This window comes from Marmota monax, unplaced genomic scaffold, assembly GCF_021218885.2.
Source record: "Marmota monax isolate L192 unplaced genomic scaffold, Marmota_monax_Labrador192_F-V1.1 WCK01_AAM20220418_F8-fsc00042, whole genome shotgun sequence".
Taxonomy (NCBI): Eukaryota; Metazoa; Chordata; class Mammalia; order Rodentia; family Sciuridae; genus Marmota; species Marmota monax.
Genome location: NW_026693008.1, coordinates 10,666,006 through 10,691,195, shown reverse-complemented (window position 1 = coordinate 10,691,195; position 25,190 = coordinate 10,666,006). Strand labels below are relative to the sequence as shown.

The 25,190-nt window shown below is 43.9% G+C and overlaps 1 protein-coding gene across 2 annotated transcripts in view; it reads right to left on the bottom strand.

Annotated features, from left to right (window-relative positions):
• Positions 1-25,190, bottom strand: part of Cacna2d3 (calcium voltage-gated channel auxiliary subunit alpha2delta 3) — an 877,637-nt gene that overhangs the window by 398,946 nt on the left and 453,501 nt on the right. For both annotated transcript variants that reach the window (XM_058582154.1, XM_046452970.2), the window contains exons 10-11: positions 21,105-21,194; positions 14,989-15,102 (exon numbers count right to left, since the gene is read on the bottom strand). In XM_058582154.1, the coding sequence (XP_058438137.1) occupies positions 14,989-15,102; positions 21,105-21,194 (204 nt within the window). The remainder of the gene's footprint in view (positions 1-14,988; positions 15,103-21,104; positions 21,195-25,190) is intronic.

The following is a 25,190-nucleotide window of genomic DNA, read 5'->3' as shown; positions in this document are numbered from 1 at the left end:
TCCCTGTGTCCCTAGTCCGTTGGGTCATAGGAATAGACAAAGCAGAAACCCTTCCCTGCTCTCAGGATTCTGCTTCTGGTGGATGAGAGGACAATCACAACGTAGTTCTTTAAGATCTCTACCTAATATGCTGCAGATGAAAAGGGCCATCAATAACAGGAAAGCCGGGAGACAGCTGAGGCCAGGAGCAGGAGGGACCTTAAATCAGTCAGTTGGGAAAGAAGTCACTAGAAAGGCAGCATCTGAGCCAGGGCATGAAGGAAGTGAGGAGTGAGTCAATGGAGAAAACTGGAGACAAAATCCAGGCAGAAGGAACAGGAAAGCAAATGCCCCAAAGTAGCCATGACAACAGCGGGCTAAGCAGAGGGCAGGACAGCCGCTGAGAGACAATTCAGATAAACCAGCACCCATCGGGCTAGGCCCTGTTGACCAGAGATGGGACTTTGCCCTGAACTCAGCACAGAGTGGGGAGCCAGGGCAGGATATGAGAGGGGAGGATTCATTGGTACCATCTGCTTTCAGTTTCCAATGGGTCTCTCTCCAAGTCCATAGCTGGCCTTGCCATTTATTGGTTGTTTTCTTTTTGGTACCAGGGATTGAACCCAGGGGTGCTTAACCACTGAGCCACATCCCCAGCCCTTTTTTATATGTTATTTAGAGACAGGGTCTCGCTAAGTTGCTTAGAACCTCCATAAATTGCTAAGGCTGGTTTTGAACTCATGATCCTCCTGCCTCAGCCTCTCAAGCCACTGGGATTACAGACGTGCACCAGCACCTGGCCGGCTGTTTTCTATGTTGTAACAAAAGCTTTTTAGTTTGATGTAGAACTACTTATGCAGGTACTACTATTTATATTTTTATTGCTTCTAATTTTGGTGTCATATCTAAGAAAATCCAAACCATATCTATTTTTTTAAGAGAGAGAGAGAGAGAGAATTTTAAAAATATTTTTTAGTTTCGGTGGACACAACATCTTTATTTTATGTGGTGCTGAGGATCGAACCCAGTGCTCTGCGCATGCCAGGCGAGCGCATTACCACTTGAGCCACATCCCCAGCCCCTCCAAACCATATCTAAATGACAAACAAGCCACATATCTGATAAGGGTTTAATTTTCAAAATATTATCATGAACTCCAAAAACTCAATATCGAATAATACTCTTATTAATATAATAATAGAAGCAATCAGAAAAATGAGAAATTATACCCTATACATATATATGATATATCAAAGTGCATAAATGCATTCTACAGTCATGTATAACTAATTAAAACAAGTTTAAAAATTAATAATAATAATAATAATAAACTTAATTAAGAAGTGGGCAAAGGACTGGAATACACATTTCTCCAAAGAGGACATATTCAATGGCCGAAAGTTGTAGACATTGCTAATCATCAGAAAAATGCCAGATCCCACAATGAAATGTCACCTACACTTGTTAGGATAGCTACTATTTAAAACACAAAAGGAAATGGGTGTTTTCAAGAAAAGAGAACCCTTGCCCAGTGATGGTAGGATTGTAAACTAGTACAGTCATCATAGAGAAACAGTATAGCAATCCCATTTCTAGGTATATATACACAGGGATTGAAATCAGGATATTTTTGTGTGTGTGTGTGGGGAAGACTGGGGATTGAACCCAGGGGTTATTAACCACTGAGCCACATCCCCAGCCACTTTTATATTTTTTATTTAGAGACAGGGTCTTGCTGAATTGCTTAAGGCCTTGCTAAGTTGCTGAGCCTGGCTTTGAATTCGCAATCCTCCTGCCTCAACCTCCCAAGCTACTGGATTACAGGTACACGCCTCTGCACCCAGCTGAAATCAGGATTTCTAAGAGATGGCTGCACTCCCAAGTTTGGTTCAATATTATTCACAGTAACCAAGATACAGAAACAACCCAAATAACCACAGGCAGAAGAATGGACAAAAAGAAAATGTAATCTATACACACAAGGGATTATTATCCAGCCTTGAAAAGAAGGAAATCCTACTATTTGCAACAACTCCAAAGGACCAGGAAAACACATGAGTGAAATAAAGATGTGTTCCAAAAGAACAAAGATGGCAAGATTCCTTCTATATGTGGCATCTGAAATAGTCAAAGGTATAGAAGGAGACAATAAAATGGGTGTTACCAGGGGCTGGAGGAGGGTGTGACTGGGGAATTTTGAATGTTAAACCCATTTTGAATGTTAAACAAGTTTAAACCACTTGTGGTCACACAAGAAGAGTTCATTTCAGGGATGCCCTGCACAGTGTAGTGCCTCTCTAGTTATAACAATAAGGTTTTGTGCACTTAAAATTTGGCAAGAAGGTGTGTCTCAAGAAACTTTGGTGGAAATGAACGTTTCTCACCTGGTTTGTGGTCATGATTAATGTAAGTGTATATGTACGCCCAAATACACCAAATTAGGTCTCTGGCTGCTGTGTGGGGAAGGGGCCACGAGGTGCCTGCTTCTGGCAAAACACATCTGAGAATAGGGCAAGAATGGAGTTTGGCTGCAACATAAGCTGGGTGTGGCTGGGTGGAGAAACTCAGCCGGCTGCCAGGCCTGTGGGCCTCTGCCTCCCCACACACCAGGCATGTTCCTGACAGCCTGTGTGTGGCAGAGAGGGGTTCTTCCCTCATTTGCATCCTACTCTCTATCCTGTCCTACCAAGGAAGTGGGCAACAAGTCAACTGATAAGATCATGAACACAAATGATGGCGTAAATGAGGTGGCTGCCAGCACTCCTGGGTGGTTGCTGGTTCATTTCTGGCTCCCCAAAGCAAGGAGTCTCTGTGAGAGCAGATCTCCTTGACTTGGGTCCAGCAAGTTTACAGTCCATGATCTCTCACTATCAGGGAGTTGTGAGGCTTTCTGTCCACCTAGGGGAGAGCTTTGCCAACAGAGCAAATGAGGTAAGAAAATAGTGTCAAGCAGCTTAAACCAGTTACCTGTTTTGAAACTCACCAAGTGTCTCACTCACATGTCCTAACCTCCTGTGCCCAGTGTGCACAGAAGACATTCTGTTTCCACAGCAGCACAGGTGATGAGGAATTTTACTCAGATGTACCTGCTGATCTTGGTCCAGGATCCTGCAGATCATAATCTTCTTCTCTAGGGACTTGTACATGTGCACCCCCAAGACCCCTAAGAGAGCGCCAGGGTTCTTACTCCCCAACCCACTTTCTCGTTGAGGAAACTTCAGCCCAAGGAGATTAAATCACTAATCCAATGCCCCAAACTCAGAAATGGTAAAGCTTGGATAGACACCCAGGCAATCTGAGCCTTGACCACCTCTCTAGAAAAGTGACAAATGACACAGACACAATACTTCGTGTCACATATCCTTTTTATATTTCACTAATCCCAAAGGCTCATCTTCCCTACCACTCTTCCAAATTGATGAACACTAGGTACTATTTATCATAATTCCTAATACTTGAATAGTCAAATATTTCCCACTATATTTTGCCAGGTGCCAGAAGTTTAGATAAAAAGGTTACTGCAAGTATTTTTTTTTAAATTCATGAAACAGGTATAAGGAAAAGCCTGGAAATGTTTTGAAAATGCAGCTGAATACTTTAATCTTCTTATAAGTCAACCAAGACACCACATAAGATTAATCCATATTCAGGGATAAAAGAGTACTTTCTATTGCCCACATCTGAAAAAATATTGCTATACCATCTTGAATTCATCTAGTAAAATAGCATTTTAACTATAACAGAGGGGGGGTTGAGCAATGAAAGTAGCTAAAAATCATAGTAATAACACTGAACGATATAGCCATTGCATGTTGTCCATCATGTGTCTATTACTGAGCTTGGTAACACACCATCTTATTTAATCTTTTTTTAAACTTTTATCTTTCCTTTTTAATTTTTTTTAGTTGTAGGTAGACACAATACCTTTAATCAATTTATTATTTTATGTGGTGTTGAGGATCGAACCCAGTGCCTCATAGATGCTAGGCAAGCATTCTACCACTGAGCCACAACTCCAGTCCCTGTCTTGCTTAATCTTAACAAATCTGCAAGGTGTGCATAATCAGCCCCATTTTATAGATGGAGAAATGTGTCTACCCTTTTTCCATTAGGTAGCACTGCCCTGTCACCCCCACCCATACCGCAAGAAGCCTACTTAATAGTCCAAGAGGAATAAAAACCCAGGAAATAAGAACTTGACATATGATTGGCTCACAAATAATGCAGAACTTATTTGGCAAGCCTCTAGCTATTATTGGGTGTGCCAGCTAATAAGCTATTGTGTTTTGGCACCAATTCCAGCAAGTCTTTGTAAGGTGGGGCTGGGGCCAGGGTTGTATGAACCACATTTCTGCTGGGCCAGCTGTTTCTGGCTAGGATCTGCCCCAGGGTCTGACCAATGTGTGTGTGTGGGGGGGTGGTTTGCATGGATGGAGGAAGGCACTCCCTGTTGGCTCCTTATCCCCAGTGCTTTGCTCTAGCAAACTCAGAGAATGAAACCAGGTGGTAGTTATCATGACATGCACAGAATCAGACCCATTGCATCCTTCTCAAAGACCCAGCACTCTCATCTCAAAAGTGAGGTTTTTCAGCCTCAAAGGACCCTCTTCTGAGGGTCAGATACCTCAGCACTTACTGGCCACCAGGCTCTCCTTAGAAGTCTGTGCCCCAGAACCACAGCTATCTTTTCTTGGCATCCAAATGTTCTTAATAACCTCTTCCCTTCATCTTTCCTGCAGGCGCTGTTCCCTGAAGTTGCTGCTTCACAACATCTAGAGTCCCCTAGTGCCCCGGCAGTCCTCAACACCTGCTTAACAATTCCTAACGTTGAACTCTCTGTGCTCAAATAACCGGTGGCTGTCTGCCCCTGACTGGGCCCTGCCTGACATAACTTCCCAGTGGCCTTTCTCAGGGTACTCCAGCTTGACCAGATGCTCCTTGCTGAGCCATAGAGGGAACACTACAGCCTGCATAACTCGGGAAATATACTTTAGGAGCCACCTATTAGCATTTCAGATTTCAGGATTCTGACTGCAAGGAATGGAACCCAAGAAATATTCTTAGAAAGTTCCCCCAATCACCAACCCCTGGGGGGGCTCCGATGGGTGGAATGTGAGAACACAGGGCACAGACTTCCTGGTCTCATGCTCTGGGCTCTGGGGCTCATTCTTTCACCTGTACCATGGGAGCAGCCATGGCAATGGAAGTGCTGCCCACAGGGTGGAGTTGAGTCATAATGGATTGTGAGCTAAGAGGGTGTGACTCTTCCCCTAGTGCAGGGAGGCTACTTGCACAGTCATTTTCTGGACGATGATGGAGGTGACTTGGTGGGAAGGTGCACTGTTCCATCACCTGCTTTCTGAAGACAGCAGCACCTGGCTGGAGGCCAAGGTCCCAGCAACCAAGTCCAGGAAGAGAAACAGCAGCTGTCGCAGCAGGGAAGGTGCCAGTCATCTGTCTCCAGCCCCTGCCTCCATGTGATCCTGCAGTGGCTGGCAGCGGCCACGCCTCAGTGGGCCTCATTTCTAAACTTGTCTTGTCATGTTCTTCTTGCTGGAGTCACAGGGTGTCTAATACCGCAGAAGTAATTAAAAATAAACCAGGAGACAATGAACCATTTCCACTCTCTCCTCAGCTGCCGGAGCTCTTCTCACGGCGACTGAGAATGCCTTCTCCCTGTCACACTGTTGACTGACCACGAGAAATGAATGTTCTCCATGTTTTCCCTAAGACGGCTTTAGGATTTATCACTTTTGAAAAAAAACATCAAGTATCAGCAAGGACTCACCCCAAACTCGTAGATCAGAATGTGCTTCCCAGTCAGGGAGAAGGAAAGAGGGAGTGGAAGGGAAGGAAAACAAGAACAGAGGAAAGCACCCACTCACCCAAGCCTGGAAATAAAATAGCCGCTAGAAACAGCAGCGCTCCAGGAGACAGGAAGTAAGAATCTATGACCTAGGCCACCACCCAGCCTGAAGTCAGAGAGAGGAAGATGGTTAGAACTAAATCTATAGGGCCCAGTCCTAATCTCACTGGCTGATTCTCTACACAAAGGCCAGAAAGAACTTCTGAAATTCACATCTCTCCCCCATTCAAGAGCCTCCCCTGGATCACAATCCCAGCTCTTTACTGTGCCCACCAAAGCCCAGAGGAGATAGCCCCTGCCTGTCCTCCTAATCTCCCAGGCTCCAGCCTTTACGCCCAACTTCTCCTCATCTCCCTTCCAGAACACTGTCTGCACTGGGGTCCCTTCATTCATTCATGTGCCCCCTCCCAGCACTCCCTGATTCACACCCACATCTGTCTTGTTCAGATTTATCACAGCAGGGTGTACTGGCACATGCCTGTAATCCTAGTGTCTCAGGAGGCTGAGGCAGGAGGTTTGTGAGTTCGAAGCCAGCCTCATCAAGACAGCAAGACACTGTCTTCAAATTTAAAAAAAAATTTTAAATGTACATAGAATGTAGATTAGTGGTGAATTGCCCCTGGAGCCTGGGTTCAATATCCAGTACCCAAAATAATAGATAGATAGATAGATAGATAGATAGATAGATAGATAGATAGATAAATGATTTATAGTAATTTCTAGTTAACTGGCCTTGTCATTTGTCAAGTACTAGTATTCTGTTATTTCTTTTTGGTCTCTTTGGAGGTGTTTTATTAACCACACACTCCTGGGCTCTGTTACAATAGCCTGAAACACAATGAGACTCCAATAAATCCCTGTTGCATGACTTGACTACCTGCATGATGATCCCCTTCCTTCTATTTCCTCAGCCAACAGCCCCTGCCAACCTTTATCCTCTATATTCATGTGGTTCTATGTGATGAACAATAGACACAGTCAGTAGGGGAGTATGGGAGGGGCATTTTGAGATACACACACATATACACACACACATACAAGCACACATGATCTTAACTCCTTCTCAAGTTGCCTGTGATCTTGGGCTAGTCCCTTGTCCTCTCAATCTGCTCAAAGGAAAGCAAAAAAAAAAAAAAATGCTTTGTGAAAGTGTCTGAAAGTCAGAGTAGAGAACAATGTAGTTGGGGTCAGGGGCAGAGGACCCTTCCAAATTGCTTAAGATTGTTTAAGGATTGGGTTCTTAAAAGGATAAGCCCCAATCCAGCTCAGAAACTCTGCTTTCTAGGATGGCAGAGTTGGAAAGATGAGGAAAGGGGATTCCTAGGCTTTGCAAAACCACCTCAAAGGCTCTGAGGCAGAGATAACCTTTCAGCACCATGAAGGCCACTGGGCCAGAGCTGCCTTGGCCTTGAGGCTTTATCTTTCCAATTATGTTAAGAGAGAAGCCTGCCTGGGCAAACCCCCAGGAGAGCCCATCTCTGAGATATACAGGACATCAACTCAAAGCTCTACCATTCCCAATGGGGTTTTCAAAAGTGCTCCAAAGCCACAACCCCCAAACCATGCTATGACCCGGGGCTTCCCTTTATTTCCAAACCAAGAGCTGCTTTTGTCCCCTCATTGCAGGCCCCACCAGGTGACCAAGGATCCTGCAAGAACCCTTAGCCCTGGCATGCTCTAGAAGGACCCCTCGGCTACCATCATCTTCAGAAAACTGATAATAATTTAACACAGCACACATAGCTGAAGCAACTTCCACCTTTGAAGTTCCTGTCCTTTCAGAAGAGGGAAATCACACCATGTCTAGTCCTAAGGCCGTGTAATTTGCTCTCCTCTTGCTCTGTGCCTGCAGCATTGATGGGGTCCTAGATCACAGAATCCTAGACTCTGATCATCCTGTACTTGGGAGCAAGAAGGCCAAGGAAATGTACCTATTGCAGCAATGAATACCACACAGACACTCTGACCTATGATTATTTTATTTCACTTCACTCTCAAGATGTGCACATCCTGCTTTAAGACACAGGCTCAGCATTTGGCTGTGGAGACCTATTTGCCCCGTTCCGCCCAATGCACAGGGTGGAACTCTGAATCAGATATGAAGACTCCTGGGGCCTCAGTTCCCTCCTCTGGTAAAAAGAAAAGAGAGAGAAAAAGAAACTGAGGGAGAATAATAATTCCCATCTCATGTGGTTTCTATGAGAATTAAATAATACACATAAAGCATTTAAAATAGTACCTGACTCTCAGCATCCAAAATTAGTTGTTATTAGTCTATTTTATAAATTTAGGATATAAAAAAATAAGCTTAAGCCATGTGTGGTGGCCCACGCCTGTAATTCCAATGGCTTGGGACACTGAGGCAGAAGGATGGCAAGTTCAAAGCCAGCCTCAGCAACTTAGTGAGGCCCTAAGCAACTCAGTGAGACTCTGTCTGTAAATAAAATATTAAAAAGGGCTGAGGATATGGCTCAGTGGTTAAGTGCCCCTGGGTTCAATCCCTGGCACCAATAATAATATTAACAATAAGCTTAAAATATTATCTTATTGAACAAGTTCAGGAGAATGGAAAGGATGTAAACAGAACATTCTAAATTGCCTCGCTTGCTCTTCATAGAACCATATGAAGGTTGGATTGTGTGGTGACCTCTAGGAGGTACAAATGGGTCATTATCCACACTGCACATCAGATAGTGTATCCCCATTTTACCTACAGTAGAAACGAGTTAATATGCCATCTGTTAAATTGAGAGTTACAGGTCAAATCTTACCCCCTGAAGGGTAATTCAAACCAAAATGAAGTTTATTAATCCATGGGTAAGTTGATCCTGCCCTCAGAGTAATAGGAATTATACAGATTTCGATTTATTTGTGTTCAGGGAGTGTTATAGACTGAATGTCTGCATCCTCCCCATATCCACGTGCTGAAATCCTAGCCTGCGATGTGACAATATTAGAAGTTTGGGCCTCTGGGAGGCGATTAGGATAAGATGATGTCATAAAGATGGAGTCTTCATAAATGGAATCAGTGCCCTTTACAGAGCCACAAGAGAGCCTTCCCCTTCTGTTTTCCACCACGAGAGGATGCACGAAGTCAACAGTGTGCACACCAGAAGTGGACCCTTAACAAAACTCAGCAATGCTGATGCCCTGATCTCAAGCTTCCAGCCTCCAGAACCATGAGCAAAAATTTCTGTTGGTAACAAACCACTCAGTCAGAGGTATTTTTGTCATAGCAGCCCAAATTAAGATTGGGAATCTCTCGTTTCCTGGGTCTTTGCAAAGAAGCTGACTGACTCTCTCCAGGGTATTCCCTCTGTTTGCCCAGTGACTGATGCCTATGACATTCTGCCATACACCTAGGCCACTATCAAGTTCAAAGGGCAATCAAGTTTAACATGTATCTCAGACCCTGGGTTCCAGCTCAAGGCCTGGTAGCCTGCAGCCCTCTCCTCTCCTAAACCCATCACCCAGCCCTGAGGGATCTGAAGGAGACCAGAGGGGAAGGGAAGACTCAGTACAGAAAAGTAGCAAAAGTCACTAAGCACTTGGGGGAGAGCAGCCCCAGCATAAACAGAACTATTTGCCATGGAGCATCCACCCCTCCACCACTTACTCTGTGGCTAGTGCAGTTCAATCACATAGAAGAGATGGAAAGAGAAACAGAAATTGTCACTGCTCTCTTCCATTAAATTCAGCTGATGCATAAAATACTGCAGGTGATTCAATGACCTTCAGCCACACACGGGTTGGTCTAAACTTCTTCAACAATCCCTTTAGAACAGGAGTTGGCAATATCCTTAAAGGGATAGTAAATATTTCAGGCTTAGCAGGCTAGGCAGGCTCAGTCATAGCCCTGCCATTAGCCACAAGACAATACAGAAACAAATGGATGAGTGCAACCGTGCTAAAATAACATTATTTACAGACACCGAAATTTGAATTTCACTTAATTTCCTTGTGTCATGAAATATTATTATTCTTTATTTTTTTCCATTTAAAAATGTACAAATCCTTCATGGGTGGCAAAAACAAGTAAGGGTCATATTTGGCCCAAAGGCCATGGTTTGCCAATACCTTTTTGTTGTTGTTTTTGTTGTTTTGGTACCAGACATTGAATCCAGAGTGCTTAACCACTGAGCCACATCTCCAGCTCTTTTTATTTTTTAATTTTGGATCAGGGTCTCGATAAGTTGCTTAGGGCCTCTAAGTTGCTGAGGCTGGCTTTGAACTTGTGATCCTCCTGCCTTAGCCTCCAAAGCCACTGGGATTACAGGTGTATGCCACCATGCTAGGCCCCAAATCACTTCTTCACATCATGTAACTGATCACTTTCTTACCTATCTATCCAGCACATGTCTCTTACGCACATTAGAGGGGAGGAAATAAGTAATAAGTAATTCCATGACTTTCTTCTTTCTAAATTAGAAGAATAACTGCATGGTGGCAGTACAGTCATTTTCCTTATTTAAATATATGCAGCTTTCATTCTTGAGCAGATCCTGGAATAAGCGCCTTTCACATGGAGGAGTTCATATTTTATTCCGAATGTGTAAGAGCTACTGTTAAGCTACTAACCAATGGATATTAAGCAAAAGTAAATGGCATCCCATAAATGAATAAAGAGCTCCTCACTTCTGCTCTCAGAAATGAAATGCTGGCAAGGGACACATTGCACAATCACGAGGCCACCTTCATAGACCTGTAGTTAAGTCACCCATCATGCATTTCCTCTTCCAGCTCACTATAAAATGTTTTATTAAGCATTTGCCTTCAGCAAGGCCCTGGTTAGGAGCTTTTAAAAATGACACTCATAAGTGCTCCTCCGGCCTGATTCCCCGACTTCCATCTATTTTTCCTTTCCTGGAGCCCAGCTGCCTTACTATAAGGAACCCAGGCCACTGTACTAAGGGCTGGACACAGCATTGTCCTGAAGAATTAGAGGCCACATGGAGGAAAGGCCAGTCCAAGGAGAGCGAGGCAGTCTGGCCAAGCTCCCACCTAACACAGCTTTGCTATCAACCTCCCGTGATGCCTCATGGACCAGAACCACCACCCAGTTAACCCAGAGAATCACAAGCAATAATACATTATTATTATTATTTAAAGCCAGTGAATTGGGGATATTTTATAGCATTGCTAAGTTTTTTTCTTTCCTTGCTTCTTATACTAGTTTTTTTTTTTTATGGCTATTTAACAAATTACCAAACAGGTAGTACTTCAAAACAATGCACATTCGTTATTGCACTGTTTCTGTGGGTCATGAATCCGGGCACAGCTTAGCTGAGCCCTCTGCTTGCATTCTTAGGAGGCTGCAATCTAGGTGTTGATAGGGGTGTCTTTTCATCTGGAGGACCAACTGGCAAAGACTCCATCTCCAAGCTCACTCAGATTGTTGGAGGAATTCATTTCCTTGTGGCTGGAAGACTAAGGGCCCAGCTGTCTTTCTGGCAGTTGGCTGGAGGCCACCCTCAGATTCTGGGACTACCTTTAGCTCCTTGCCACATGGGCTTCTCCAAACAACTGTGACTTCATCACCAGCAAAGAAAGTGTGTCTGTCCTCAGGGAGACTCCAGCCCCTCTTTCAAGGGTATGAGATTAAAGATCACACTGGACACATACCCTACGGGGCAGGAGTCATGAATCTTCCCAAGGCTTTCTACACCACTCCTTGGCAGGGCTGGGATGTGTTGCAAAGTGCTGGGCTTGTTTAGAAAGAGGGAACCTTTCACAGATTGAAGAAGAAGAAGAAGAAGAAGAAGAAGAAGAAGAAGAAGAAGAAGAAGAAGAAGAAGAAGAGAAGAAGAAGAAGAGGAGGAGGAGGAGGAGGAGGAGGAGGAGGAGGAGGAGGGGGAAGATGATCATTAGAGTCAGTCCCAGAAGCACTGATAGTATTGGATACAAAATTATACCTCCCTTAAGGCAATTCCTAGGGAGTCTGCAGTTGAGGCTTGGGGCAAGAATATGGCAGGTTCTGGCAGGAGGAGAAGAGGGAAGACTCAGGGCCAATGTAAGAGAAGGGAGCAAATCTTTGGTGCCTAGAAACACATGCCCTGCTTGCAAAATAGTAAGTACCTGTTAATCAAGAGCAGTGTTCAGGGACTTCACACCTATGGGCAGGGAAAGCACGTGAGTGACATAGGCTGAGAGGAAATGATGGGGAGACATGAGGATCAGGACCACAAAGAGTGTGCATTGGCTGTCAAGGGGAACAGCTGCTTCTCAGCTCCAGTTCCTGGTTGCTTTAGGGAATGTAAACCTCAAAGTGCCAGCTGTACCCCATTATGAGAGAAACTAAGACATTAAATTTTTATATAGTATCTTCAGGTTTGTAAATGTCGACCAGCAATTGACAGTATTCTAAACAGAGTGTGGGCCAAGAAACACACACCAGTGCCCTGGGTTCGACCATGGGAACAGGTCTTTGCAATGGTTAACAGAGCGAAGCAAGAATGGCAAACCCCATGCAAGAACCAAACCAGATTCCTTGGGCTGTTTCTTCTGGCAGTGGTTCTCCAAGTGTGGTTCCCCCATCAGCAGCATCGAAGTCTCCCAGAGACTTATTAGGAACCCAGATTCTCAGCCCCACCCAGGCTGGCTGAGTCAGAAGCTTGTGGGTGGGACCCAGGAAGCTGTATGGGAACAAGCCCTCCAGGTGATACCAAGGCTCATTCAAGTTTCAGAACCACTGTCTGATGGGAATCAGATTCCATCCTTAGAAGGTCTTTTTTTCCTCCCCTGAACCCATTTCCTGTGTTTTACTTTACAATCTTGAGATTGCCAACTACAGCATGACAGACACGACCCCCTACTAAACTGTTAACATTCAACGTAATGGAGAAAGATGACTGCCTGGGCAATCCCCATCATCTCACTTTATCACAGTGCTAAATCATATTGGGTTTTTATGCAAATTTATTGCCTATGCCCTCATGGGGAAGTTCATAGAGAAGAGAATGAAGTGTATATGAATGTCATGGAACTCTCCAGGATGGGGCAGAAGGGAAGGAAGCATGCTATCCATTTATAATAATAGTAAAAAAAGAACCTCTTGCTACAGAAAGAAACCTATTTCTGCTTCATAATATTTTATAAGCAGTGAAATGGCTTCATTTCTAGGACCCTCGCTCCACTTAATCCAAGAACAAACCTGGCCTAAAGTCAATATTGTTCATCCGGAAAGACTTGCTGAAATTTGTGTTTCATCTAAAGATTTAGAACTCTGCATCCCCCAGTCTATGCCTCTCTACAAGTAAGGACAGAATGTTTAAAGACTAACATTTGTGGGAGACTGCTGTCCATCCAGTATTATCAAATGGGAGAGATTCATGGAATAGGTATGTGAATTGTGTGTGATGTAACACATTTGTTGTTAAATGAATTGCTTATTAAAAGGTCTCTTCACTTCTTGTTTCCTCCCCCCCCCCATATAGTCCTAAATGATGCAAAAGACCTTCACTGTGCTGTGAGATGTCATGTTACCTGTGAACATTCTATTTTGGCTGCACAATGTTCACAGCCCTCTTTTTGCTTTCTAGTATCAGGGTCTCTCACCTAGTCTCCTCAGTCACTAGGCCACCCCACAAAGCTGCATATTAGAATCTGCCACAAACCTGGAACTGTGTTATGTGGTGCAGGAATGCAAGTGTACCCAGCATCATTCTCCCTTCACATCACAAATGCTTATCAGGAATTAATTCTCACCTCTGACTGTCCCTGGGGATCATCATTCAAGATGCTGCCAGCGTTTAAAATCATCTTGTCCAAGAATGAACCTCCACCTTATCCAAGGTCTGTGTCCTAAACTTAGTGCTCATGGAGGGCCACATTTAATCCTGGTTGTCCTTTGGGCAGATGCCAGGTCAACATCCCGAAGACGTTTCAGTAAACCCAACCTAGCCACATTCCCTCCAGCTTCAGAGACACTGGCCATTTCCAAAGTTAAACACCAGGAGAAGGAGCTGGCATCTATTTGGGGACCATTTTGTACAAAATATACATAGTTTTAATCACTGGACTTGCTTATAGTATTGGATACAAACTTATGCCTTTGTGTTCTGTGTTATCAGAAACATGTGTATCAAGAATGACTAAGGGAATAAGGAGCCACATCTCCCATCTCATGTTCCCACAAGGGTATGTGTTCCCTGGATACAGCTGGGGTACAGCTATCATTTGTCTTCTGTTTCTTTTTGGACAAGTGTGTATGGTTAGTTCAATTCTCAGAAAATAAATATGCAAAATAGACAAAGCAGAATATGCTTGACCTGGACTGAAATAGTCAGGAGAATGGTAATATCTCATGGAACAGAAAAATGCACTAGTGATACCCCAGAATGACATCCCATGCTGCCTGGTCTCTTCCCTCTGCTAAAATTCCACCATTTAAGTGAAACAGTGATGACCAATTGCCAACTGACTGACCTGTGCCTACTGGTGGAACTCATAAAAACACGGATTACAGCATCTCATCTCCAGAGATAATAGTTCCACAAGTGTGGGGTAAGAGCCAGACCCTCATAATGGTAGACATCTCCACAGGCAGCTCAGTCTAGCTGAAAGCTTATGGAACCTCTGAATTAGGGCACTCAGAAATATGAATATCATCTGGGGGCACCATGGCATGTTACCCCAAATAAATAAATATGGCCACTTGGTAACCAAAGAAAGATTAGAACAGACAGCAGAAGAGTTTTGTAAAGAGGCAGAGGCGGCCTTGAGAGATGGAGAGAAGGTTCCATCTAGGTGGTACTGGGGGTGGAGGAAGGAACCATAGAAACACGATTCATAAAGGAGACATTTTCAGGACCATCAGGCTGATGTCACCATTCTGTAGGTTCAGGGTCAAGCAAGCAGTTCCGCTTGCTTGAGAAGGGCTGCCTGATATGAACAAAGCGTTCTTCACAGTGAATCTTTTCATTGAACATGTTAAACATAATTTTATGGGTTTCTTCTCTCTTCCAAAACAGTTTCATTTTGAAAACAAGGAAAGCCATAGTATTCTGCATTGGTCAACCAAAAAACGCAGGGCCGAGAAACCAGAGGTCATTATGAGATTAAGCCTACATGGGACACTCATCTGAAGACAATCAGAAGGTGATGATAAAGACTCCACCATGGAGATGGCGCTGGCATCCACTTACCTTCCGGTCCGGCCAGTTGTATTTTGCAAAGATGGTATCATAGGTGTCCACTGCCCCATCAGTTATGAGCATGATGGCCTGACTGCAAATACTTCCTTGTCCCGTGTGGTTGAACTGCGAACAGAAATAAGCTCAAAATAAAATACACATCAGAGTTGTGGGTACCTTCAAGACTTCAGGGGCACAAGGAGGGTTTGGGAAACCTCTCAGTGCAAGAGCTCGTTGTGCACCACCCAGAAGGACCTACAGGATAAACTTTTTGGTACGGACCACCATGGTTGCTCTGACAGATTGGAACTAAAGGCAGACCCTGGAAAGATTTCTGAAAAATTATAGCCCGGATAAATTCTCATATCTTCAAGCATGGAACACTTTTCAGAAAATAAGCCCAAAGGAGTTGGCACAAGGAGATTTAAGGGCATATTCCGTGGGCAGCAGGATGTCTGCAGAGAGGCAACATATCTTCCAAAATCTAAAGGAGGCTCTTTAGAGTTGGTCTGATGGGTAGACAATGTGCCATAAAATAACATCAAGGACAAATAGAGAATAAATTCAGGAATAGGACAATTTACATGAGAAGCTTTAGCATTCCTTATTTAAGGGGTTGTTAATGATATATGTTATTCACATGTAACATTTTGTATGAGTTCACTCATTGGTATGTATGGGAAGCTGAAATTCTAAGATTGTGCAATGGTGTGCAAAACCCTAAAACTCACCTTTCCCTAGTGTTTTAAAAGTTCCTCATCTTTTTGAAGATGATCCAGAGTGACCAAACATAGCTGGCTGAGTAATGTGTCCCTCCCTTGAATCCAAGGTGAAAAATTCCTTTAATGAATGCTTTTAGTGGTGCAATTCAAAGTAATACCATGTCCTTTAAAACCCTACAATTACATGATAACGCTGAGGCCTGGGGAACACAGAGGAAATCCTAAACCTTCAGGAGTAAAACGCCCTCCTTTATAACCTGAAAATTTTATTTATTTGTTCTAAAAGGATTTGCTAAGTGCCCACATAGAGCTGGGGATAAAACACACACAAACACCTCTTCTCTCCTGCAGCTTCATATTCTCTTTGGAGAGTCATACAAAAAACAAGATTAATAAATAAACCATGTTGTATGTTTGATAATGATGACACTAAGGAGGTAAAAGGGGGGAAAGCAGAGGGAGATAGGAAAGGGGAAGGGAAAGATTTTTTAAAAAGTAGTCAGGGAAGAGCTAGGGTTGTGGCTCAGTGGTGGAGCACTTGCCTAGCATGTGTGAGGTACTGGATTAAATTCTCAGCATCACAGCATCACATAGTAAATAAATTAATAAAATAAAGGTCCATCAACTATATATATATATATATATATATATATATAAACAATTTTTAAAAATAAGTAGTCAGGGAAGACTTCACTGAGAAGGTGACATTTGAATAATTCCTAAAGGAAGTGCCTACATGGGAGAAGTGGGAAGGAAAGAGGCCAAACTCTAAGCACAGAGGTATCAAGTGGGAGTATAACCAGTGTCTCAAGAGAACAAATTATAAGAGTGAGCATGACCTTTAGTTTTTCTCTGGCTTCCAGTTTCAAGATGCCATCTTTTGTTCTCACACTTCTGCCATGATGCCATCATCTTTCATTAGACTTTCAACAAAGACCAATCCAATGAGGCCCCTAGATCTTAGACTTTGGGTCTCCCTAACTGTAAGATAAATAAAACTCTTTTCTATATAAAGTTACCCTGCCTCAGGTATTTTGTTATAATAACAAAAAAGAGACTAATGTGGTGTACATGGTAGGGCTCCACAAATGTTAATTTCTTTCTCCTGCCTCTTCCTCTCTCCATCCTTCCCAGAGTTCCAGAGTCATGTATCAGTACTATGACTACAACCTTGTCAGTGACTACTCCTTAAATTCTATGTATTAGGCACTTGCTTCACGTTAGTCCTGGCCATAATAGCCACTGCTATGACTTATACCAAACATATGCCCTGAATTATCAGCACACAAGGCTTATGATGCCACCACGTTAGTAGATAAAAATACCTGGAAACCAAAGCCATCACATGACAGAGTTGGCCAATGATTTCCATTCTACTGTCTTTATCACCATGTCTTACTATTCCACAAAGCTCTTCCCTGGAAGATAGAAGTTGCAAATAACTGCCCTGCTTATTCCAGGAAGTTCCTGAGAGATGGATCAACTCTTCGACAGAAAGCAGCAAAGGAAATTTATACCCTGAGACTCCTTGAATCCCTACACTCAAAATCTTCCCGTGTGTGTCCACCAATCCTCCACAATAATATTGCAGGGCTTTTGTTTTGTTTCATTTTTTGGGTACCAGGGATTGAACTCAGGGGCACTTGACCACTGAGTCACATTCCCAGCCCTATTTTGTAGTTTATTTAGTGACAGGGTCTCACTGAGTTGCTTAGCGCCTCGGCCATTGCTGAGGCTGGCTTTGAACTCCAATCCTCCTGCCTCAGCCTCCCAAGCAGCTGGGATTACAGGCATGCACCACTGTGCCTGGCAACAATACAGTTCTTACTGGAACCTCATCAAGACTCTGCCCTTCTCTCCTCACTGCAAGATCCACCTTCAACCAGATGTCCAAGTGTCAATAAATATCCCACCTTCCTTCCCATGAAGACTCTCATGGTAATGCATTTTATTTCTTAATGCAGTAAGAAAAAGCCACCTTGTAACCTGGCCTTGGGAACAGGTTGTTCTGCAAAATGTTTGGAGAGGCTTCACATCACACAGCCTTCGCAGCAGGGAATAAGCCCCACAGCAAGTCACTGAAGATAAGTGATGTATGCTCCAGGTTATAGACACTCAGGAGGAATGAAAATCAGGATGCCCTTCAGCTGTTGTTCATACAACTCATTTGAAAACATTCTGGAAAAACTTTCCCAAACAAAGGGAAAGAAAGAGAGAGAAATGAAGGTACCTGAATAATGCAGAATAGAAGAAAGGGGCTGCCAGGAGCTATTTACTTTAAAACATTACTGTCCTCTCTGGCTGGTCCCTGGTATTTTCTGCTGCAATCTGTAGCTGGAGAATTTTGAAGAATGCAATTAAATTCAAATGCTTTGATGAGTAATATCTCTTCTCTTCATATTTGTCTAGAACTTTTTTTTTATTGAATAGCGAGAGTGATGAAAGTGTTTTCCATAATAATAACAATGACAAGGGCCTGATGATGAACTACAATTAGCTCAGTGATTCATCAGTTAGCAGCGAAAATTTCAATGCATCCTGACATTTAGAGCATTTGGTTGTGATTAACAGTCTTTGAAATGTCACCGAATTTTATTTAATTGGCTAAGAAAAATTTTTTAAAAGGTAATCACTGCAAAGATCACATTCATCGCCAAAAAAGATAATTGCAGTTGTCACATGACAAGGTAGATGCTAACTGCTGTTAGCAAACTGGCTCTGTGTTCTTACAGCATCTAATGAATGCAGAGGAGATCAATAGCTGGAAGGGGCTTAGAAGTTTATTTGAATGCTCCTTTCAAAGCCACTGGTATCAACAACTGCAAGCCTTTAAGTCTTGTGAGCAAATACCAAAACTGAAATGTAGGTAATTGTAAGACAGAATTAACTCCATTTAATTATCGTAACCTCTGAACCATTCTAAACCCCAGCCACAGTCACAATAGCAATTCTGTGCGTGTGCGTGTGTGTGTGTGCACGCACGCACGCACACATTTTGCGAAATAGCTTTCTTTCTTTCTTTTTAATTTCATACTGGCTTGCAGAGGCAGACATAATACACAGGAAGAGAGTTATATCACTTAAAGGTCACACTGATGAAGTGGAAAATAGATAAAGTGTCATTTTCATGGGAGATTAACCATCCCCATGTTTGTTGAAGAATTTGACTATTAAAAGCCCAGTGGCAAGAGATGGGATGGAAATGTTTCTCTCTCTGGGATCAATGTGCGCTCAGAAGAACATGGTGCCAGCTGGCACCTATATCAAGAGGGACCTTTTATAACCATTACTGATGCCTCAGTTTCTTGCTGTTCAGAATTTACGCCTCAGTCCATCTGGGTTTCTGATTTGGCAGACTCCACACAGGTTTTTACACATGAAGGCAGAGCAGATAGGTATGTGGAGGGTTTCCCTGTTCAAAAACACTTCTTCCCACACAAGGATTCAAGGGGAAAAAAAAATCCACCCCATATTGGTGGTTTCTTTGGTCTAGGTATTCTCTGTGGGAGTGTGACTATGACATCTTGGAAGATACACAGAATACCCGACCCTGACGTGTGCCCAGTGAGCCATGGCTTCTACCAGATGTTAAAACTGAGTTTATGATAATTATATAAAGTGTTCCTGAGCCAGTATGTGTGAGTAATGGTATAAATACTTTTTTGCAAGGTCTGCTCCCTACAGAACTTCTCAAGGCCTTTAATACATGGGAGTGCACCCTTAACCAAGACAAGGGAGGCATCTCCTGCCTTGCCCTCAAACCCCACGGTGGAGATCTTGGCCAATCAGCATTCATCTGGGTATGTCACTGGCTTAGGAGTGTCCAAAAGCACAACTGAGGAATGGAAGGAATGGACAAAGAAAAAGAAAAGAGAGCAGGGTAAAGTGAGAGGGCGAGTTAGGGAAGGAGATATTCACAGACATGGGTATAGAGTAAAGCATCTGGGAGCGGGCGCTGCCTCTAGAGCAGAGTCGAGGATGAGAGTCGAGGATGGGTGCAGTTGTGTCTAGAGCCAATGAGAATCAGGCTGGGGTGGGCTCTGTGTCTAGAGCCAATGAGAATCAGGCTAGGGTGGGCTCTGTGTCTAGAGCCAATGAGAGTAGCAGCTGCCCCCTGTCTCGGTGGTCACTGTGATGGCACACCCAGACCACACAACTCTGCTAAAAGCAACCAGGTATGACATCGTCACACCGAACTCTCACCCCCTACACACAAAGGGTCTCCCCAAGATGGGCTTTGCAGGCACGCATTGAGCACAACTGCCCACGCTACAGCCCCACATAGCTCCATATTTGATGTGACATTCTGTCTTAAAACTCTTTGTGAACAAGGGTCCCTGTGTTTTCATTTTACACCGTGCCTCACAATTCCTGTTGGCCAGTGCTGGGTCTAATCCTGTCCCCATTCAACACTTGAGGAAAATAAGGGTGAGACTGAGAATCATTTTCTCAAGGTCACACAGCAAGCCTTGCCTCTCAGCTCAGCAAGCCTGACCCCAGAGGTCCCAAGCTTAACCCCACATACTCTCCAACCCACTCCTCCATCGCTGAGGCCAGACAGCAGGAAAACAAAAACCCACTGCAGGACAGACTTCCAAAAATAGATCCTGCGGCTCAGAGTAAACTCCCCCTGTCCTGGCCCACTAGGTTTTTGAGATAAAAACTGAGTGAACTTTCAAAATTGTGATAAGGTTTTTCAACATTATCATGTGGGAAGAGTCTGCTAAGATTCAGAGCTCAGCACCCCAAGAAGACACTCTCCTAGTGTTCAAACGGGAATTTAAAGGGGCAGCCTGGCCCCCTGACTCGTCCAACTATGTTCTAAACCACTAATATGCTCTTACCAGAGATGTCCAAATACAAACCCATGCATAAATATTAATCACCTTGGAGGAAGGCAAGAGGGAACAGCCTTAGGTTTATACTAAGGGGACTGACTGTGGCCCCTGCCTTTCTAGTTTTTCTCTTTTCCTCTGTAGTCTTCATACTGGCTCAGGATGGAGGTGGAACTGGCCTTCTTTGTGCCAACAGATTCGGATAAAAAAGACTCTAGAAATTAGGGCCAATCCTTGGCTTGAGAGGTCAGAAAAGTGGAATATGAGAAACCTAAATTTGGAAGTCAGACTAATTACCTATCACACACTGAATGAGAGACTCATCCAACCTGAGCCTCAGTTTGCTCACCTGCAAAATGGCACCAGCCTTCCCTGCACAGCTACCTGGATTCTAGCTGCAAAGGGGCCTGAATAACCTCTGGCTGGTTCTCCAGCTCCAGCTCAATCCCTGCCATGGATGTCACTCCATGTGTGTGCCTGTTTATACTCAGAACACCCCCAGGGCTTATAGTAACAGCGATACACAGTTACTCTTTCAGAGATGAGAAAAGCAAATCAAAGAGGAGCTTACATCACTGAGAATGTTGAAGGCCTCATTCAGAGCTATATCCAGCATTCCAATTCCTTTGGCAAAAAGCTTGTCCAGATGCTCCCTGAAGTGCTGAAACAATAAGGCAGAAAAGCCATTAGTGTCCATCCTGTCACATGAAATGCCAGCCTTGAGTGGATAGGCACATGTTACAGCAAGACCGGTGACACTTAGACCCACACAATCAGAGCTGTTTTTTTCCTTCTACATTCAAAACAAAGGAATGCATTGGATATAACATTTATCTTTAATATTCACATTTTAGCTTTGAATATAGTTTAGGGAAAACACGGAGTCTCGTGAATTTCCAAATTAACTCTCCAGTTTCATCTCCTGGGACTCTTAACCCATCCTGACCACTTTAGGACTTGGCACATGCCCATCCTCTGGCTCCCCTGCCAAGCTCTTTCTAACCTATTTTTGGGGTCTCAGTATGGTCATCACCTGCTTCCTGCCCCAGAAGGCATTCCCAGACTACTCATCCCTTAGAATACTTCCCCCCATGCTATGCAGATCCACCTTGTACTTTGCTCCTCCTCCACAACCTGAACCAAATCAACAGCCTGGTCTTTAGGACTGCATGTAACCCTCAGCCCACTCTTATACAAAACTAGCTCTTGCCTTCCAGAGAACTATTTCCCACGATGTGACTTCCACCAAGAGCCACACTGTCCAAAATGGAAGCCATGAGCCAACTATAGCTATTCGCATTTAAATTCAGTACAATTACCCTACATTAAAAATTCTGTTTCTCAATAGCACTGGCCCCATTTCAAGTGGTCATTGGCCACATGTGACTAGAGGATACTGCACTGGACAGTGCAGATGAAAGAATACCACCATTATCATCATTGCAGAAAGTCCTGAAGAGCACTGACCCATAGATGCATTAGTCATTTCTCCTCCTCATGCCAGTGTCTAATGGTGAGTCAGAGGAAGGACTAAGGCCTGTACCAAGTGGATATGTGTGATTCTTGCCTGGTACCCATTCCCCTTCTGATTTTCCTTCTGTCCTCCATGCTTTACACAGTCAGGATGAGTTTAATCTTTCTCCCTTCCAGATGAATGGGTGGGTCCATTTATCAGGCCTGTCCGATCTGTGAATTCTAACCTAAGGGCCAGTCACAGTCACACAAAGAAACTGACCCAATCTCTGGACTTTTCCTGGAATACGAGAGAAAATTCTCTTTCCAGCTCAATTGCTGAGAAGTCAGGGAGGGAGCAGGGGTGTCTGCAATCACCTGCTCACACTGCAGGGAAAGAGCTCACCTAGATGAAGGTGATAGCCAAGGATGGCAGAGCCCACAGTGCTGGGGCCGAGATGGGATCTTATAATGACATGACCTGAGCCCCTCCATCCAGGCCTAGCTTCTTCAGATGAGGTAATCAGTAAATTTGCTCTTTTGCTTAACCAGTTTTAGGTGGATTTGAGCCTCTTAATTGAAAACATCCCTGCAGTTCCTCTGCAGGTAAGTGAATCAGTAAATTTACCCTTTTGCTTAACCAATTTTAGCTGGATTTGGGCCTCTTAATTGAAAGGGTCCCTACAGTTATCTAAAACATCAGGAAGATCCTGGATGGTGAGACACCATCTCTGATGAGCTTTCCCATATAAAAATGATCCTCCTCATCTCACCTCTGCACCCTTCTCCTCTTCTTGTTCACTGGCATGGTGGCATGGCACTGTGTGGCTCACTGAGGGCCTGTGCCAGCCACAGCAAGGCGCTTCATGCACAGCAGGCTCTCGGCGTTCACGTGCCTAATGGCTTAGCAACCACTGCTTTGGCTGCCAACAGCCAAGAATCATCTGTGATGATGCTAAAAGTGAATCCTAGCCACAGGCACCCGAAGGGCAGTGTCTGGAATGAAAAAGAGCCACCTGCTGACTGCCCTGCATCTCTCACCACACCACTGATTTCTTCTCCTCTACTCCCAATTGTTGCCACTGTAAGATTCAGAAATTGTTGTATTTTCAGCAGCTTGGTAGGCTGAGGTAGGAGGATCGAAAGTTCAAAGTCAGCCTTAGCAACTTAGTGAGACCCTGTCTACAGGTAAAACATTTTTAAAGGGCTGGGGATGTGGCTCAGTGGTTAAGTGCCCTTGAGTCCAATCCCCAGTACAAAAAAAAAATTACATTTAATGCCATCTCATTATCATTGTTGTAGATAAGCAACTGGCAGAAAGACCCTGTGGGGTCTGAAAAAAGAAAAATAAAGAAACCGAGCTAGGAGTCAGGAACTGAGTTCTAGTCTTGGCTATCCCATCTACCTGCTGTGCCCCGTGACAAGCAGCATGAGCTCCAACCAGGGTATTGCCCTGGGGAGTGGGAGTGGGTAGCACTACCTTAGGGGTGGAACAGCAAGAGCCCAAGGCCTCTGAGCTGCAGGTAGGAATTGATTCCCAATCCCCCTCTACCTTTCCAAAGCCTGAAGGAGACACCTCCCTTGTCTGCACCCTCATTTCCCTCTTAATGCATAGGGGTATGGAGCAGGAAAAAGCCGCCATCCAAGAGAACTCTAGTGAAAGACAAAGATGAGACTGTTTTCATTTCACAATCACTGAAAGAAAAGACTGTCCCCCCAGGGTTCATGGCAGAGAAGGAAATCAGTGTCAGAGCAGCAACTGAGTAGTCACCACAGGGAAAGTGAGAGTGGCCGGTGCTAGTCATCTTAAGGATACTTAGTTAGGGTCCCATTTGATACATGCAGAAGTGATTAGAAGAAAACTAGGGTTTTGTGGATGGGGTCTCTGCCCAGGTAACATCTTTGTGAGTCTGTTACTATCTCATGTCCACACTCTCTGGCTTTTGTCTCAACCTGTATCATTGCCTCAAACTCCGTTATACATACATGATACCATATAGGTGTATCTCCAAGTTCACTAACTCATTAAGCCCCAAGTTTTCAATTCTGCAAATCCATCAATGAAATTGATACATATGCATTAAAATAGGTTGGCAGTTATCGTCTAGAATTTACTAAAATTTGTTATCATTCCTAATATTAATACTATCAATAATATGAATCAATATTACCACTAATCATGTACCTATTCCTTTTCTCAAAAGAATAGAACTCTAAAAACACAAATATGTATTTCGAAGTTATCATGAATGATGTATTCAGTGCGCAAGTTGTTTTAGGTCTTCCATGTATGGGATGATGAGACATCGTGGGTTAAAAAGTTTTAAGCCTTCCACAAAAGAAAAGGAGGAGGGAGGGAGGAACTGTTTTCAGTATTTGAATATTAAAAAAAAAATCCTAGAAAGCTTTATTCTTCAAACATCTAGGTCAACTTCCTGATTTGCAACTATATAATCTCACACACCCTGGAAAATGACTTATTTTGCCCTTCAAGGGTCAGGTTGTCCAAGTGGATAGGAACAAGGCTGATTGCACTGACTCCAAGCCCCGAGTGTCCTCAAGAGGCCAGCTCCAGGACAGAAGGCTCAGGACTGGTAAGGGGGAGCTGATCAACAACGCTGCGCCAGAAGGTGGCCAGTTTTCACTATCTTTCTGAATTAAAATCAACAGTTTACTGGAAATGGTGACAGTTCCATTTTATTCTGAAACCTCAATAACAGAAGAAGAGGGTGGCTTTTTATCTTTGCTCCAGGCGACTCATGCAACATATGCTGCTGCCCAGGAAAAGGCCTTGCTTCCAAAGCAATTAGAGTAGCTTAACGCCTGGGGAGATGAACCCGCACGCGCCATGGCTGCCAGTGCCCAGGAGCCAGCGGGCACCGCAGAGCTCGCTTATCTCTGCCAAACAGTCGCCACGTCCAGGCCAGCGCAGGATCCCGGGGAAGTCACCTCTCCTTCCACCAGCATTTGATTTAGTTGAATTATACTGATCCCTCTTTCTGTGACAACAGTGCTTATATTTTCTCCCTATGTGATTATAATAAATGTCTGAGTCCTCCCAATCCAAAATGGGGGAGTAGAGTCCAATGTGGACATCAGGAGACAAAATAACCCTTCTGTCCCCAGATCCCTGAAGGCCCATGGTCCTAGCTGTGGTGTACAGACAGATTTAGTGGGAATGAGAGCTAATAGCCACCTATCCGTG